Source organism: Sceloporus occidentalis, unplaced genomic scaffold (genome assembly GCF_023333645.1).
Source record: "Sceloporus occidentalis isolate IW3139 unplaced genomic scaffold, rSceOcc1.0.p SCAF_51, whole genome shotgun sequence".
NCBI classification, from domain to species: domain Eukaryota; kingdom Metazoa; phylum Chordata; class Lepidosauria; order Squamata; family Phrynosomatidae; genus Sceloporus; species Sceloporus occidentalis.
Genome location: NW_028317031.1, coordinates 2,742,748 through 2,761,112, shown reverse-complemented (window position 1 = coordinate 2,761,112; position 18,365 = coordinate 2,742,748). Strand labels below are relative to the sequence as shown.

Genomic DNA, 18,365 nt, shown 5'->3' with positions numbered 1-18,365 from the left:
AAAAAAAAAAAAGTGAAATAAAAAAAATATAAAAAAATTAAAAATTGGTAAAATGACCCATAACATTCTTAACATTTTGTCCCAGAGAAGAAAACATTTGCCGACGACCTAAAGGCACTATTTAAAAAAAAATAAAAATGAAAATAGCAGTGTTTGACTGTTTTAGCCCTCGAAAAACTAGGCAGGGTATTGTATTACTCAGGGGACATTGCTAACTCTAAATTTGATTTATTTCTGGCAGTGGCACCTATCCTGTGGAAGAAATACTTTACAAATTTAAAAATATTGCTAAAGGTATAAACATATTTTCATACTCTAGGGGTCTTAGAAAAAAATGCATGATTTCTATGGGTAAACAAAATGAAAGAGGGGAACTGGGGTAGAACACAAAAGCAGAGGTCCTGAATGGATTCAAGTTTATTATCTACATTCAAGTAGCAGAAGTTTATAATGTGGAGGGACTCAATACCACTAAAACAAGTGGGTTTTTAGGTGGGCCATCACAAAAAAAAAAAAGCAGATTTCTAGAGTAGGCTTGTTTGCGCTAATCCATAACTCGCTCCCTATATAGCAGAACATGAGTTTGTATATGAAGTTCTAATTATATAGATATAAGTCTGGATCGACAGATTATAATAACGGCTCCCCGGGTTATTTTCACAGGGTGGGATACATCTACCTTCAGGGTACCCTGTGAAAAATGGACAGACACGGACAAAAAAAGTACAAGATAAGGATAGATGCTAAATGACCAAATAACCGAGAAGGGTAATGTGAGGAGACACTGTCAGGAAGACAAAAGGGTCTGGCAAACAAGCCAATACTATAAGCAATTTGTGTTGACATAATAAAATCAATTAGGGAACATAATGTTACGCACAAGGTACCTCTAAGGCATTACGGATGATATATTTATTGCAGAATACTTGAATTTTGTATTAAGACAAATAAAAGGTGTTTTTAAAATCTTCGTAAAAACAAACACATAATCAGAGATCCCCAATGGAATATGTAGATATCTAAAACAGGCCTTTGAATCTGTAGCCACCAATTGTTTCTCAGCCTCCCTGACGTCAAAAGAGCCCCGTGACATGCTGCAGGCCACGGCTTAAAAGAGGTGGCAAATCAACTGATTATGATCATATGGGAGGCGTCGTTAAAAAAGATACAAATACTGGCAGAAGGAGACATATTTCATTACTGAGCATTTACGATTTAAAAGACAAAAAGAAAGTAACTATTTAGATGAACCTGCGCCAAGCCCACAGTATGTGGGATTAATGACTCTTGTTTTCTAGGTCTTTACAAATCTGATCATAAAGCAATGAACTGCAAAGATAAAGCGCCAAGTGAGAGGCATGCAGTGATTAAATATTTGCACACAAGCAGTTAACCCTCAAACCCCGAGCCATAAGGGAATTCGCGTCATTTGACTGGAACTATGAGTTACGCAACGGGTAGAAGCAATGGTGGCATCAATGTGCTTGATGCTCTTAAACGAATAGCTTTATACTCCACCACAAAATATATAAATAGGCGCTCACTTGGTTTATTCCGCAACATGGATATTTAATACGTTCCAGACCTCTGCTCCTGGAGAAGTGGCAGTGGAACATGGCAATGGCTGGGGTGGTGTGAAGGGTTAAGTAAAATGAAAGGGCTCCGGCACATCCATTGTGATTGGGTTATACATGTTGGTTCTAACGTAAACTCGACACTACTAAGAAATACTGGACCAAAGGTGGGTCATTCAGTTTGGTAGGCTGGTCATTCCTGGTAAGGTTCACCACTGTTACGGGTTTTCTTTATTTGTAGATTATGTCACTACACATGGTTTGTTGGCGCCCCAGAACCTTTAGAAATGGCAGAAAAATGGTGTAACCCTTTTCCAGACTGACATCAACGTCTTTGTTTCTCATCTGTTCTTAAATTTCTCTGGATCGCGGCATCATGTGCTACTGTTTGAGACCTTTTAGTCTATTTCACTTTGCAAGACACGTTCAATTTAACTGATATTTAGATTCAACAGGGCTGGCAGTAATCGTGCCTGAGTCTGTCCAGTGAAATTGAACCCAGCGATCAATTCAATTTGGTTAAATGGTCGATTTAGGAAGTAAGGGGGGCCGTGATGTTTTTCCCCACAAAGGGCCAGACGGGGTTGGATAGTTTTTTCCTTCCATATCTATACAAGAAATAATAATTTAAAAACTGCATTTTGTTTTTACTAGGGTTATCTTTGTCTAATGTTAAAATGAGTTTGATCTGAAACATTTATATGTAACAAATGTGCAAAAACTGAATGGGGAAGGGTAAATATAGTATTTCAGTGCTATGAAACAAGGAAAAGGGTTGAGGGGGCTTTTAAATATGATGCATATCAAACGAATGTGCAAAAGAAAAATCTACAACAGCAGTAAATGCTTAGTTTTGCTCCAAATGAGGAATAACTAATCTTCAAATAGAGCTAACCAAATTGTTAGCAAACGTACATATGTTAAAGTATAGGATTTTAAACACACACGTCAGCCGTGGAAATGTATTACCATAAAGAAATGGCTCCTGAGATAGCCAAATTGCTTGCTACTATGTTGGGCCTAACATTTATCTATGATGCCTTGTTAACGAATCTGAATGGCAGGTGCAATGTAATGGTTTGTTTTACTAATTTCATGTCATTTAACTAGGTATGTTAATTTTTCCCATAAGGTTCTCACCGATGGGTCCAGCTTCAGCCTCTTGTCATCAAACCTCTGCTTCTGTTTGAGGATTAATTCATTTACTGAAAGAGAAACAGGAGCTGCCACATTACATAAAGGGGTGAAAAAAGGCAATAAGCAGTTGTAATGAATTATCGAATGGATCAAATGAAACAGTTCTGATTCAATTGCAGCATAAAACCTCCGCTACCATGTGTTCAACAGCAAGCTACTGATTTCACTCTGAGATTGTCTCTTTTCTTTGAATAAGCTCTACACACCAACTTATGTGCATTGTGTATATAAACTCATTTAGTAATTATGTGTATGCACCCCCACAATGCAGGGATGCTCTTTATAGGGGGAATCGGCAACAAAGCTAAAATAAGATGGGCCCTAAGAAGATAGTGCCGTGTGAAAAGCTGTCTAGAACAAAACCGATAAATGGTTCGGCTTTAAAAGAACAGTTTTTTTTATGCAAGGAAATACAAATTTGCTCTCTATATATTGGTAATTTAACATTTGCTTTTTTTATGTAAATGGTTTCATGAGCTGTATGTAAAAAGCAATTTCAGAACATACAATAAAAAGGTATTTTTAGGGTACTGTATTTCTTAATTTTAACACTAGGAACCAGAGATGAAAATAAAAACACAAGTGTGTGCAGGGCTACAAATACCTTGCTTATGTTTGCAAAAACACCCCTAACTAGTGATTTCTAGAATGTTCCGGCATTTGTAACGAATACTGAACTCAAAACCTGACATCTACCCTTTTAGCATACGAAGTACACCCACTACTCGTAACCTAAGGATTAATGATTACAGCAGCAGCACTGGCAGCGAACGCACGTCTTCTCATTTGTGCTCCAGTTACGATCTGGTATGCAGTGGGTCAGGGGTTTACAGACTAGTATTCAGGATATAACAGGTGGTGCTTTATCCTTCAAATACCCATATTTCTACCTGTACCCTCTGTACAAAGCGATTGACAGAACGAGAGCTTGATATGGATGCAGGAATGAGGGGGGACAACCCCACACCTGGTGTCTCCTGGCAAGCATGAGACTGGAGCCCAACACCCTTCTCTGCATCGCTGCAGAACTCTGTGTATCCAACATAGCGGGAAGTTGGAGGGTAATCGGAGACTTGTAGTGTGAAGTTATTTGAAACATAACACTGTTTTAGCTCAGACAAAAATCTGTTGATTGTTCCCTGTGTTAAAATAATTCTGAAGAGGAGACACTAAGCTATATTTATAAAGCGACAGGAAAAAAAAAAAAGAAGAAAGACTCCCACTGTTGGCAAATACATATTGGACAAAGGAAACTCACCTAAAAAGTTGGGGTACAGATGATCAATATTATCAACCACGTAATTACACTTGGGGCAGCGATTATTGTCTTCCAGGCTTTGATGAATGCATTTGTAGCTGTATAAAAAGAAAAGACAGGAAAAATGCTTAGGTTACCAGCTGTACTTGAATATCCTTTTCTTATAGCCCTGTGGTTATAAGGATTATGAATGCAACGTTGTCACAAAAAGTTGAATAAAGAGTAACAATTTCAACTTCATGCTCTATTTGAGAAGCTAGTCCTCACGGACCAGGATGATTCCCAGTCCGTGAGGACTGTGTGACAAATGTGGCAGAACCTCAAATGTCAACACATAACATGTACTAAGCTGTAAATGGCATCAAACATAATTAAGCAAGCCATGTGTTATAGCAAAAATACTTCTGTATTTGTGACAATACGCTGGCTTCACATCACTTCAGACATTAACTCCGGCTTGCATCGCCGGTCTGAAGTACAGCAAGGAGCGAACACTGGATCTACTGAATAGAAATCATACTTGGAAAACAAGGACAGAGGAACATCCATGTAAACTTCATGCAGGAGGAACACTATTTAGCGCACAAAAAGTGTAAAATTGATATAAGTTTTAATGAATTGCATAGTAAACAAGAACAGATAAAGCTGCATTTTAAACTCTGTGTATACATTTCGTAGGTCTGCGCACACAAAAAGTACGGGGACATGAACTGCACACCAAGACATTTCCACTACAGAAGATCTAATGGAACTATTTATATACTTGGTTTTTTTTATTTCAAAAGAATCTCTTGGCTTTCAGTGTTTTCTTCGGCTTCCTAGCGAGGATTAATGGATTTCGACTGGCTATCTGGGCTGTGATGATACAAAGCTTTTCCTGTGTAAAATATTTGAGCTCACGTCAACGCCACAAAAAGGACAGATTTTTTTTTCTTCCCAATTCCAACTCTCATAAGCCTTTCTGCCGTCTTCCATCACTTGGTTTGTGCTCAATCACCAGCATTGCTTTTGCTTCATAACCACAGTGACATCAGCCCTTTGTAACAGTAGCTTAGCTATTAGTGAGAGGAGGAAGCCTGCCGGCAGGGTAGATAACGTACTGTAAAGCGCGGAAAGCACAAGTAGATGTCTCTCGAATGCGCATCTGTCTTGTTGACGGCCGTACACAAGAGAGAATACAGGCCACACCATTTACATTGTAACACTTACCTGAATGTGGGTTGCAGCTCTGACAACTAAAATCTGGATGCGTTTTAGAAATAACCCACAGGGCCAGAAACCGTGAACTACACTCTTTTTGGAAAGCCCGTTTTCTGCTTGCTTCCATCATTTCCGTGGATTATATATATGTAACAGTTGATTTGAATGGATGCACGGTGGATTATACATTAACGACCATCCGGGCAACAACAAGGGCTGTCATAGCATCTCATTGAACCGTCAACAATGCACAGCGATGTAAAGTACGCAGAAACAAGTTAGAGGCCCTCGGAGTGAACTAGCAGCCGGCCACAGGGCTAGCACTGCACCGCTCCACTAACTAGGAACCTTTTAAACCAAGTGCTTTCCCCCTTTGAAAGCCAGCTGCCCGCAATACGCTGTAAGCAAAGTTCTGCTACTTCTGGCACTGGCGGGGTTAAGGCAAGCTGCAGAAAAACAAAAAAACACATCTTTTCCCTTTGTTTTCTCAAATAACCTGGATTGTTTCCAGGGATAAAATGTCTCCAATGTCAGGGAGGCAGCTGCTATTAGTTTTAAAAGGGTCTTAAAAGAAAAAAAGGTATGGATCCAGTCTGACACCTGGATGTGATTTGAGAATTTACTTCTTTGGAAGCAGACACACAGAATCCCTCTTTATGGATAGAAGAAGAGTGATAGAAAAACACAAAATAATGATTTAACCCCTCTGATGGAAGCACATTTGTCTTATTTTCTTGGTACTACAGGAGTTAAAAAAATAAAAATAATTCTATGCACTTTCTTCAGAAGATGTAGATGTTACAATCAGAGGCTTGCATTGTTCCAGAACTGTAATCACCCCTCGTACCGACAGCATTTAACCGAGTATCCCATGGGGAAAAAGTGTCAATTTCAGTTTTTTTTGCTATAGGTTAACATTTAGGTGCCAACATTAGAAACTTCTTCCGCTAACTAGGAAAAGCTACCACTCCACTTGGTACACTAATGTAATAATTAAAAGATTGCACACTCAGCCCATGTAAGTCACAGTACACAGATATTGCAGGGGATGCATTTAAGAGGGGCTAAATTCCATAATTATGCTGTAGCAAAAACACACAGACTTTGGAGGTCAATGCATATACAAAACAATTATGGCACTCTTTCAACCCCTTGGTTCGCCTGTCTTTGTGGGCTAGAAGTATTCTGGCTGAGTGTGATGGGATCTGTGAACCACAAAAATAAAAAGCACTTGAGTCATTAGGGGGGAAGCCTTGCGTGTACGCAGAGACACAAGACTACACCAAGGAAAAGTGACGAGCAACTTCTCCATGCAGGGTTCAGAGGGCCGCTATATAGGGGATACTTAGCAGGCAAAGTGGGCTCAGATGGCTGCTATGTATGCTCTATGAATTCTAGGTGAAAATGGTGTTCTTTCACTTAGACAAAACATTAACAATTACCCTAAAATCTCCTTCAGCAGCAGAGACATGGAAGTCAAAGGTACTTCCAGGTCAGTTTGTGATAAGTTAGTTGGTTGGTTTTAAGAGCCAGCCAAAAACTTCAGGAGCATAACGTGAAGCATAACACATTCAAGGTTCATGAAACATTTTATTAGTGGCGAGCATTAGGTACTCCTCCAGTTCCTCCATATTAAAAATGGATGGTGATTCAAAAGGCATGATGGCAGTGGAAAAAAAAAAGCACTTGTAAGAAGGACTTTACTATTTATTAAAGCAGCAATTTAACTGCACTTACTGACTTCACATATGTCAGACCGCTGTACACTGTCCTTCACAGAGGGATCAACTGAGAAACACAATGTATTCAAAACCTACCTCATGTGTATATCAATGGGACAAATGATCATAAACGTACACTCCGGGCATTATATGCACTTAAATGCATGGTTCCTCATGGTAACCCCGTCTCGGCTAATGCATGGAAAGCGAACACATTGATTTCAAGCAGCCAGTCAGTGGCATCATATTCATACCATGGTGGAGGAGGCAGCTACTCCAGGTTCTACCTCAAGTAAGTGCTCAAGCTACTCGCAGTCCCCACAGTACTTAAAGCCCCTTTACATTTGCGTTCTGGGAATCTGATTTATACCATTTGATTAAATACTCATCCTTTCTGGTGGAAGGTGGCTCCTCATTCCGACAACTGGATATGGCACAATGTACACTGTCACATGTAACGTCTGCCAAGTTGTATGCTCTACGTCCGACAATCACTGCCCATAATAAAGCTAAGCCTTTCCACAGAAACACAGGACATCGGGTCAAAAAGGGGAATGAAGGTAATATACAGATCATGACAACTCATGTCACCAATGGCCATTAAAAGCACTGGAGAACATCCTTAAAGCTTTGTTTTTGAAGAACAGACTCATGACCCTCTGCAAAATGCTCAATAAATTATACTCAAAATTTTTTAAATATCACTGAAAATGTGAACGAGCAGCCTGTGGGGAAAACAGGGCCAAGGCACACAGTCCGTCATTGTACACCTTGTTTTGATTTTTGGCTTTGCGTGATGATCACATTGTGTTTTGAAATCTTCACTCTAGGATTTATTTTGCACAAACCTAAGCTATTTGGCGCCAAGCGAGCACTAACGTTATTAGAAAAGACTGCGTACGTCCCCTGCCTCCAGATATTGTAAACAAGTACGAACAGCTAGTGTGAGTTGCATATCTTGATTAATTACTGTATCACTTTTCCATCCAATTTACATTTATAACTAAACACTAAGTGGTGAAGGTGGGCAATACACCAAAGCTATTTTGGCCATTGCCTTCCAAATGAAGAGGTCATTAAAATAAATGCATACAACGCTTTTATACGCTGTGGTTTCAGCAAGTCAAATACAAGCTACAATTGAAGTCATAATATTAAACAGGTTATACATTCCTTTTTATTGGTACTAATATGCATCCATGTATCATTTACTTTAGTGTTTACCAAAGGTGAAAAAAGGGCCAACCATCCTAACATACTATTTCAGGACACACGCAGCTCAAACAGTTGCCAGCCGAAAATGGTTAATGCCGTGGCTACATAGCCCTTTGATTTGTCCTGAACTACAGAGTTAAACGATTACTCAGGGTCTGAAAGTACGTATGGCATTACTTTATTGATCTGCCAAACAAAAGCTACACCATAACACATCGACAAAGTTACTTTATCTTCAATATCTGGAGCAGCACTTTAATTTATGGTAGGGTGCTCAACATTTAACACCACAGCCCTTTAACCACTTAACGACCAGTGACGTAGGCGATAGCTCACGAAAAACGGATCCTTGAGGATCCCTATATCATGGGGTTTTGACTGTCAAATAGTGGCACAGCTATAATTGAGCACCGTTTCAATGTATAGGGACATAAATGCCTGATGTCATCACCGAGGTCGCCAGCGTTTCCCTCTGATAAGACAAGGAATTGCGGGGTCTGTAGAGACCCTGATCGTGTATTATACCACTGACTGATCGTGCGGGTATGCTGCAGACCTATGACAGAGCCGCCATAGAGCTGCACACAGCGATTAGACTGCTCCCCATAAGATTCCCCTGACTGCTGTAGAGGGTAACCCTCTACTGCACAGGGGAGTCCTATAGGGGAACCTCCTGATTGCGGAATATAAAATAGAAATATACAAAAAACACACTTTGCTGGTCTATTAACATATACAGTATTTTTTTATCTGTTCTAAACAGTCAAACATTTTCCAAGTGTAGCCTGAGAGAATTAAAGCAATAACATTCACTGAAAAGCTGGTATATTAAAAGGCAAACAGTTATAGCTTCAAACAAAAATCCAGTAATTACTGGGCTTTAAACTTTTCCAACAAACTTAAGCTTTAAACGTCTATCAAAGTACACAGAAAAAACTCAATAAACTCAGAAATTTTATGGAATACAGATTTTAAGGAATGGATAATAGTAAAATACTATAAAAACCAATGTCCTGTGTCTGTTCTGAACATAACTTTCTTGGTTTCCAACAGCCACATCCCATGTATTTCTGCAGTACCTATGGTGCAAGTTACTGTATCTTTTTGTACTGGAGTCCAACAACAAAGATCTACAAACCAGGCGATTTTATCCAGGGGTCATGTAAACAAATTCTAAGAGGGTGGTTTACTATAAATGTTAGCATGAAAACTCGGTCCAAATACCAAGCACAGACATTTTAAGTAGTAATTATAGTCCACATAAAATATCTATTCGGTCCATTAATGATAGGGGCCGTCATTTAGTTTATTATTAGATAGCTCCTGATTTCCAAACGCAAGTAAGATACATTTATTGTGGGGGAACTCTGTGGGTAGTGTTTTGTTCAGACATCCCGGCATGTGTGGAAAGTGCATAAACTAACTTGTATGGGAGTATTCCGCTAATACCGTCTCAGGTTGCTATAAGGATATACACAAAGCATTCAAAGCTAAAGCACCAGCACAGTCTCCATAGGATGCTGTTACCAAGTAATGCTTATAGTTTCTAGGCATATACCGGTGCTCAGCAGTGAGGACAGTAGCCACAGGGTTGCGTTGAAGAGAAAAGTTGCTGGGAGCAATGCTGCAATGATAAGAGATGTGTAAGAAATTAAAAATCAATAAAATTATCTTACCAGAAGCTGTGACCACATTTAGTCATATAGGCTTCCTCGATCATGTCAAAACAGATGGGGCTGAAAGAAAAAGGAACAATACATGAATCAATGGAAAAGAAAGTAACATGTTAAACTTTAGCAACAATAAAAAAAAACAAAAAAAAAACAAAAACAGTTGCGGTTTACTATGTTTATGCTGAACATTAGCAATAGTTAAGGAGCAAGTGAAAACAGTTTCTTGCCTCAAATGACCCAGACACACCAGAGATGAGAAACAGAAGGATTTCACGCACACTGATGTTTTGGCGACTGCTCGCTGCTCTCTGCCGAGGTACTCCATACCTTAAGCACACATTCTTGATGCCGCTAGCCTCTCTTTATATATCAGGATCTCATACCCAGAAACGTTTGCACATATTTCTCTACAATCTTAGAAGTTAAATGAAACTGAGTGCGCCAGCATGGCCGCAGATCTGCACATTTCTTTGTACACCACGCAGACACAAGAAGCTTTAACCTTCGTTGTTAGCTATTTTGAAATAATCATAATTGCAATGAACGTTTGTATCGATCATTCATTATACTAAACACATAGACTTCCTTGAAAAAACTAAAAACTACACACAGAAGTTAGTTATGAAGTCTTTTTAGACAATGGAGAAGTCTAGCCTAGCATTTCTTTTTAAGGACTGCCTTGAAGAGAACACGAAAGCCCCAGTGAGCTGGGCATCAATATATATCAACACTAAGCAGCAGAGGGGATAATATGCACACCGGACGGTCAACACTCAAGAACTGGGCGCGTGTTTCCGTCTTCGCACCGTATTCAGCAACTAACCCAGCAGCGCAAAGTTCTTGGACCTCGGAAGGGTGCCTGTCAGACAAGAATCGGGGCTAAGGAAACGCAGTGCTGATTCATATAGGCATTATTTCATGCACATAACGTGTAAATAATTTTATACAAAGTGGGAAAGGAGAAGCCAATACTGTAAGGGTAAAAATGGCACGCGAACAAAAAAAGATACAAAAAAAAGGGCTGCTTTATTCCAACAATATTTACCTTACGGATTATACTTCCATCTAAACCAGAAATAATGATGCAAATAAGTATCTAACATATAGCGTAAGAAAGAGAACTAAGCGGGAGATCACAATTAGTAGCTTCATGTGGCATCATCATGTATTGGCAAGAGACACCATTTTTTCAGCAGAGAAACGCAAGCAGCTCTCTATTATTTAGATTGCACAACAGAACCGGGTGTTTTAAGCATTTGTTCCCAAAAGACAACTTTTACAACAGCCATTATTACATGAAAGCTGGAGCTAGAACAATGAAATGTAGGCTTGAAATCTTCAGAAGTCAAATCTGGGGAAAAAATGTCAAAGTATACTTAACGCTTTTGTCACCATGTCTAAACCACTAAACTTGGTTTTATTATTGGTTAAAAAAAAATTAAAAAAAGGGGTTTGTTTTGTTTTTTTAAATGGAGCAAAACCACCCTAACATAGCAAGCTAAAATACAAGTTTATTATGTGTGACTTGGATATCACAGTTTTGGCAGTTACAGCAAGTCAAGACTGAAATGTTACTAGCCAAACCCATTAAGGAGTTCCAGAGACTTCCTATACAGATTACCAATTGTTCCTGACAGCAAAGCAATGTCTTTCTATATAAGATGCTGTGTTACTAAGCACCAATGTGCATAACGAGCTTGGGATCCAGTATAAGCAAGACTGAAACGCTAATGGCCTGGATGGGATATTGTTGATTTCATTAATAAACCACGTCGCAGAGAGGAAACCTCTAGGTGTGCCTGAAGACAAACTCTCAGGGCTTGTGAATGCAACACATATGGACAGATACTGCTCCTAAAAAGGTTGCTTTGGTTATTATTTGTGGTGTTTTTCACAAAATTCCAGTATCATTCCATCATACTTTGCTAGATGGATCTGAGGGTATATATTATATATATATATATATATGCAGGCATGTCTTTCTTTTGAGGTATAATTTGCCATATCTGACAACCTTACCAAAGAAGAATACATAGTAAAGTATTCTGTGTTTCTATAAATAAAAGACCCACCGGCAGCAGACCCAACAGCTCACCACTGCGGTGCAACGATTCTCACCACTGAGTGGCCGCTTGAAGCAGCCAACCGATGGCAGGAAAGTGTTTCCATTGAAAACAATGTGCACATAACTGTATATCACGCGTCAGGAGAGGTGTTCAGCCCAACACATTTTCTGCATGGAAGATAGCCGGGGCAAGAAAGGGGCAAATGCACAATGGGGGATTCAACAGATTCATGCCTGTGGATAACAGGTGAATTTAAAGCAACCCTATAGCAATTATGCATTACAAAGTGTGTCGGATGGCTGGTTTATCTCTTTAAAGGTAACTTGTATTTAAAACGTCCCTTTAAAGGTATCTCACATGTACCTTTCAAGGCAATTGGGAGAATATTTCGAGACCTAAGCAAAATTGCACAAGTTGCCACAATGTGTAAACTATGCAACAATAGGTTTGAACATTAAGAGAAAATCAACATTTTACCTTTACAGAGACTTTTAAACATATTTGACATCGGTACAAAATCATGTAAAAAGTATTCCTTGATGCATGGTCTGTCTATATATATACACACACACACACACGTACGTGTCTTGAGTTGTTATAACCCTAAACTACATATATGTTGAGGCAGCTGCATATTAGCCATTTGTATGTGATGTTATTCTGTTATTTGGGACCAGTCTACTATACATAGATGACTCCTTATTATACTGCCCGGAATGGCCCAATCTTAATCAATAAACTGGACAATCTGAAAAAAGTCTCAGGAGGCACAGACTTCAACAACATTGCCATAAATAACCAGTTCACTGCAGTGTTTGGCCAGAGAATCCCCCAAAATATCCCGGCTGACAACAATGGCTGCCTCTGGGTGTCCCGATATAAGGCGCTTATCAAAACAACGCTATCCTACATTAATGTCATGCATTGTGTTTTATGTCAATGAAGACAGGTGGAGCTGCAGCTCAATGGGCTGACCCTTCGCTATCTCAAATGAAGTACAGGAGATTAAACTGCAACTCCACTGACAACTCCCCCTTTAGTGAATAAACCCCAGTGTGTATGTACTATACCTATTGTGTGCAGATAAAGGGATATATCCATAAAGCGGCCTGTTAATAAAGACATCTTACGAAAGACATCTAGCAAACCAAGGTAATCTTTACATTTTTCCTACAAAATTCTATTTGCTTATTCACTACCCAGCAGGATGCTTAACGCTAGCTCCATGGGCCAGAGCACTGGACCGCCGCAGAAGCACTATAAGGCCACTTACATTTGCAGAGCACTTTCCTGCAATGGCTGACCTCAGGCCAAGAATCAGCATGATCCCACCCTCATAGGTTACGGTGCCCATGTTTGCCATAGAGGGACTCTGCCTGTCCATTCAGGCACGTAGAGGCATATGCTTTGTGGCTCTCAAACCGCTAATAAGTAGCATAGAGGAACAGAGGTAAATTTTTTTTGATAACATAAGCTAGTTTTACCTTCCCATTTTATGACAATATTACTTTTCTAACTCTATCTCCCAGCTGAGTATTTTAACATAATCCATTCAGCTTTAATAGAAATAGCCTCACTGATTAGACTAAAATACTTTTTTTGCGTTAAGATCATGAATTTTACTAGAAGAAACAAAATGCCAAAAACATGAATAGAAAAAACGTCAGGGACACTGACAATTCATAACGGATACTAGGGCTTCTACAAAAATGCAGATTTTCCAAAGTTTCATGACATACCCTACTAATCCCACTTTACAGATCCCTGGTCAGACCTCACCTACAGTATTGTGCGCAGTAATGGGAGAAGGATATGAAAATTTCAGGTGGGCTACAAAAACGGTGGATAGTTTGCAGGTTGAAATAAATACCAGGAAACGCTAAGGAATCTCATTATTACAGAGGAAAGGAGAGAGATTATAGAAACATTTTAAAATTTAAAGGATTTAATAATGTATAGGAGGGTTATATCAATGAGGAGATACATTAGAACGAGAGGCCTAATCTAGAACTAGAATGCTTTCCTTTGCTGAGTGGGTGGTAGATACATGGAACAGCTTCCCATCAGACATGGTAGTGGCTAATACAGTGAGGGAGTTTAAACATGAATGGGCAGACATGAACCTAAACCACAAGGACTTATAAAACTCAAAATTAATTCAGCAAAAATGGGCCGAAAGGTTCTGATGTGACCCCAATTGCGTGATTCTCCGATTTTAAAGAATTTGGTACGAAATCGTTAAAACCTAAATGCATTCCTTGGGACTTATGTGGTCACGTGTAAAGGGCCACGAAAGGGGTAAGCTAACAGACGGTCCTGAAGTGGCGTTGAACTCCCATCACCATCAGCTAAGATGAACATCCCATTAACACATTGCCGTGCTGTGCTTAGTGACTATCACTATGAAGGCCCTTATCTCACCACACAAAGTCGTTGCTCTTATCCTCATAGGAGTTGACGAGCCCGTTACACAGAGGAGTAGACAGCGGCCTCTTCCTAGCCGCAGAACTTGCAGACCTTCCGGTTAACGCAGAGCCGCTGGCCCCAACCCCAAGCCGGGAAAGACTCGGGGGACAAACGAGGCTTGGTCGGAGAGGGCCTGGGGATGAAGAGGAAGAAGGGGCAGATGATGAAGAGGAAGATGGGCCCGTACCCCCACCTCCTGGCCCAGAGAGTTGCTGTGACTGGCGGCCCGAGGACATGATACAAGCCCGGTGCTTTGTAGCGGCAACTGTCCGCGGGAACGAGGCCTAAAGCATTCTCCCAGGAGCGAACACCGAGCGTGAGAAACCGGGCAGCGCCACAACAAAGTGTCAACAAGAGAGGCCAGTTTCAGCCAGACACCGGAAGCGTCCGGCAAGCGCTGGGGCGCCAGACGGAGGCCACGCCTATACACTGCAAGTATGCTGCCTGAACGACGGCGAGGCAGAGGGGACAAAGTAGCTAGTGTTGCGCAACAAGTTATCTGTGCTTTTCTTGTGGAAATACTCGTCAAGTGCTCCCTTGTGCGTTTGTTACCCTTTTAACAAATAAAACTGTTAATTACTTTCTTTACGTGAATGTAAGAATTGTGTAAGGTAGTTTTAGTTATTAGAGGATGGTAGGTAAATGGGACAATCTTCCAGCAGAAGTGGAACACGTTAATACTGTAAGGAATTAACATATGAATGGGATAGTTATAGGACTATAAGGACAAGGCCAAAGGACCAAATAGGGTTCAGTATTTTTTTAAACAATTGGTAGATTAGATGGTTATCTGCCATCAAATTAAATGTTTCTATGCAGGCCAAGTCTGGCCATTTGGCACCTAGGCAGATGCCTGTTGGGCAACTGTGGCCGCTTGCTGGATATGCTCAGCCCCACACCGTGTGAGTATTAAAAATGTAATGTGCGGCTACGCATTTTCATCCGGCAGCCGCTGGCCTTAAAGTGCCAGGGCCGCTTAGTCATCCGCAGTCCAATCCTGTTTCAGTGACGACCACTTTCAAGATCAGTTAGATGGGTGGAAACCATAAAAAGCACCGGGAATAAATATTTTTAGAAATAATGTTCTATTCATTCCATAAAAAACATAATTTTTATATGTATTTCTCTATTATTGTGTTCAGAGCTCCATCATTTAATATACAAATATTTGTAACGTGCTTAGTCTAATTAATAATTGTGCATTCGTTTAATAATGTAAGTTTTTGGGGGAAATATATTGGCACGGAGGTAATAGGGAGTTCTATACACTTCCAGCTTTAAGGTATTTTTGTGATGAAACATCAAGAGTTAATTGAAGTTATTAGAGTGAAGCTGTGTGATTTATTTCATTCTCAAATCAACCAGAAAATAATTTAGCTTTGAACGTTAATTTTAGAATGTTCTAACAACTCCACTAGCCCCATTATTTTATACAAGTTTAACATTTTCGATTGAATTGCATACTGTGTTTTTTGGGGTATATGTATGTGACACAACTGACTATTTTCTTCTTATCTTTGATACCTGTGATATAGCTACCAGGTGGCTCTTATTGCCCCTTTTTGACTGCCCCACCAGCAAACCCACCTTGAGAATTCTGGTGTCCAAAATGAGACAGTGGGGCTGCTATCCAGGACATCAGGGGTGTCCCACAGAAAAACAGGACTATTTGGAGGTATGCACCGGTATTTCTATATACTACATACTATCCACTACCCTCCCGGTCTTTATTACCAATGCTTAGTTTGGGGTTCTTTGAATACCTAATTAATTCTTTTGGATTTCATGACTTCATGTATGTGGACAAACCACTTCATGTTTTCATTATTACTTCACTGAAGTCCTAATGTCCAAAATAAGTTGTCTTAATGGATTTTTGAATGTGTTCTGTTACACCTACACATAAATGATAGCACCTAACAACTGGACAACTGGAGTCAGAACGATTCACAATTTTAGTGCTGATGCCCAGCTTGTTTCTTTTATTTACCGCTCTGAATATGATTCCATCTTCCTGGTGGCTAAGTTCTACATAGATTAGTTCTAAAGTTTATGTCATTACAAACCATAACGTTTATTGCAAAAACAGAAGCATTTTAATCAGGTAGAATTATGTCTTCATATTTTTTTGGGGGGAGCATTTTACATTTAGCCCCTGGTAATGGGACACAAGGAGTACTCACTGCACTAGTAGCTTAAAAGGCTATTTTGTTATAGAAAAAGTTTGTTACAACTTTCAGTGTTTTGGTCGAACAAACTCAAGTCACATGCTTAACTGGGTAGATCGTTCTACTAATACTGAAGTGCCCTTCAGCCATCATATCTTTTATATTATAAATAAGTGTATAATGGTGTATATAAATAAGTGTATAATGGTGTATATAAATAAGTGTATAATGACTGCAAAGAAAAATATGTAGATGTGTGTGTGTGTATATATATATATAATATATATGAATGGGTACATGAAAAAGAGAGAATCACATACCATGTAGTGTTTTCTCTAATATAAATGTGATCATACATAGGAATGGGTGTTAGAAATTCAATTCACGGATTAAAGAGTAATCCTTGTTCTAGGGTTCTTCAGTGATTGATCTCAGTAGGCTCATATATCATCAGTGAAAAAGAAGAGAAAACATTTAATTGTATAAAAGTACATTTTTAATTGCAATACAATAAAGAAGGTTTTTAATTGAATTAGCCAATTCATTTTTTTTATCCTACTTTTTTAATAAAGTCACCTCCTCTCCAATCATGTTTCGCTACTATGTCAGTACATTGCAACAAAGTAGCAACTCCTTTGTGGCACTGCCCATTGCGACTTCCAGGGACTAGCCCAACCCCATTCATGGCTGTCCCTGCCCCCTCATATGGCTAGCCCCACTCAAATGTGCAGCTAACCTTGCCCATTTAGCTAACCTTCTTCCCCAGAAGAAGGGGAGCTTCAAGGCAGGATAATGATATCAACAATTTAAGTATTCTGCACTCCAGAAAACTCCCAGGTCGCTACTAAAATGTGGATTTATCACACCCCAACATATACAAATAAATGTATGTTCCTTTACTTGGGACATAATGTAGCCCTCTGCAAGTGGGTGATTATGTGTAAAGGAATTATTCTGGTGACATCACATCAGTGTGATGTGGTCACTACAGCTAACAAAGCAATAATGCAATCAGCCGGAACATTCCATTGGTTTCCCTGGTGATTAGGGAACATTTTATACTCTGCAGCAGAATTGCTACTTATACAGGGCCCCGTTTTTACAGAATCAGAACAGCGCAAAGAGTACTAAAACTTTCACATGCTGTGGGAAGCTGGAGTGGGAATCTTGAAAAGACAGCATCTGCTATCACCCGTGATTGTTTTTCACTTGTAATGGGTTTCTTCAAAGTCTTTCGAGTCCGATAATCTTCTGCTTCTGTGCGTCACATGGGCACATGGCTCGCACATTCTACAGAACTAGGGAATCTGTTGGTGTATTTTTATGTTTATAAATGAAGCAAGTCATGGCATGGAATCTATTTAAAAGTGCTGTTCCAGCAGTTCAACCAATGTTTTTTTGGGGTTTTTTTGCACTACGCATACTCGCCACCAGCCAGTTTCATGACTTGCTCGCGTAAACGTTCCAGGAGGTCTAACGAGATACCCCGTGCCCATTCTCAGAAAGCACTCAATGATTTGAGCATTTTCTGGAAAGTGATTTGCTGCTCCAAGCATTGATGGATGGAACATGGGGAACTGAAGCTACAGTACATTTTTTGTAGGGCCCTGCGAATCTAAGATTTTTGATCAAATCAAATCTGGGCCAAAAATTCAAATTAGAATCTGAAATAAAATCTTAAAAAATAAAATTTAGAATGCCATTACTACAGAATTATAAAGGATTCTAATCCGTTAATCGCTTTATATATGAAATAACAATAGCCAAACAATCATTAGGTCATATCCCAGCGCTCTGACTGATCAATGGAGCGAGGCAGCGGCCTGT

The 18,365-nt window shown here is 39.6% G+C and overlaps 1 protein-coding gene across 1 annotated transcript in view; it reads right to left on the bottom strand.

Moving 5' to 3' along the window:
* The window catches only part of LOC149288429 (E3 ubiquitin-protein ligase COP1), a 53,493-nt gene extending 38,887 nt beyond the window's left edge, over positions 1 to 14,606 (bottom strand). Inside the window, exons 1-4 of the mRNA XM_089491636.1 lie at positions 14,326 to 14,606; positions 9,842 to 9,901; positions 4,030 to 4,127; positions 2,715 to 2,779 (exon numbers count right to left, since the gene is read on the bottom strand). Of these exons, the coding sequence (XP_089347762.1) occupies positions 2,715 to 2,779; positions 4,030 to 4,127; positions 9,842 to 9,901; positions 14,326 to 14,606 (504 nt within the window). The remainder of the gene's footprint in view (positions 1 to 2,714; positions 2,780 to 4,029; positions 4,128 to 9,841; positions 9,902 to 14,325) is intronic.
* Positions 14,607 to 18,365: the final 3,759 nt, after the last annotated feature.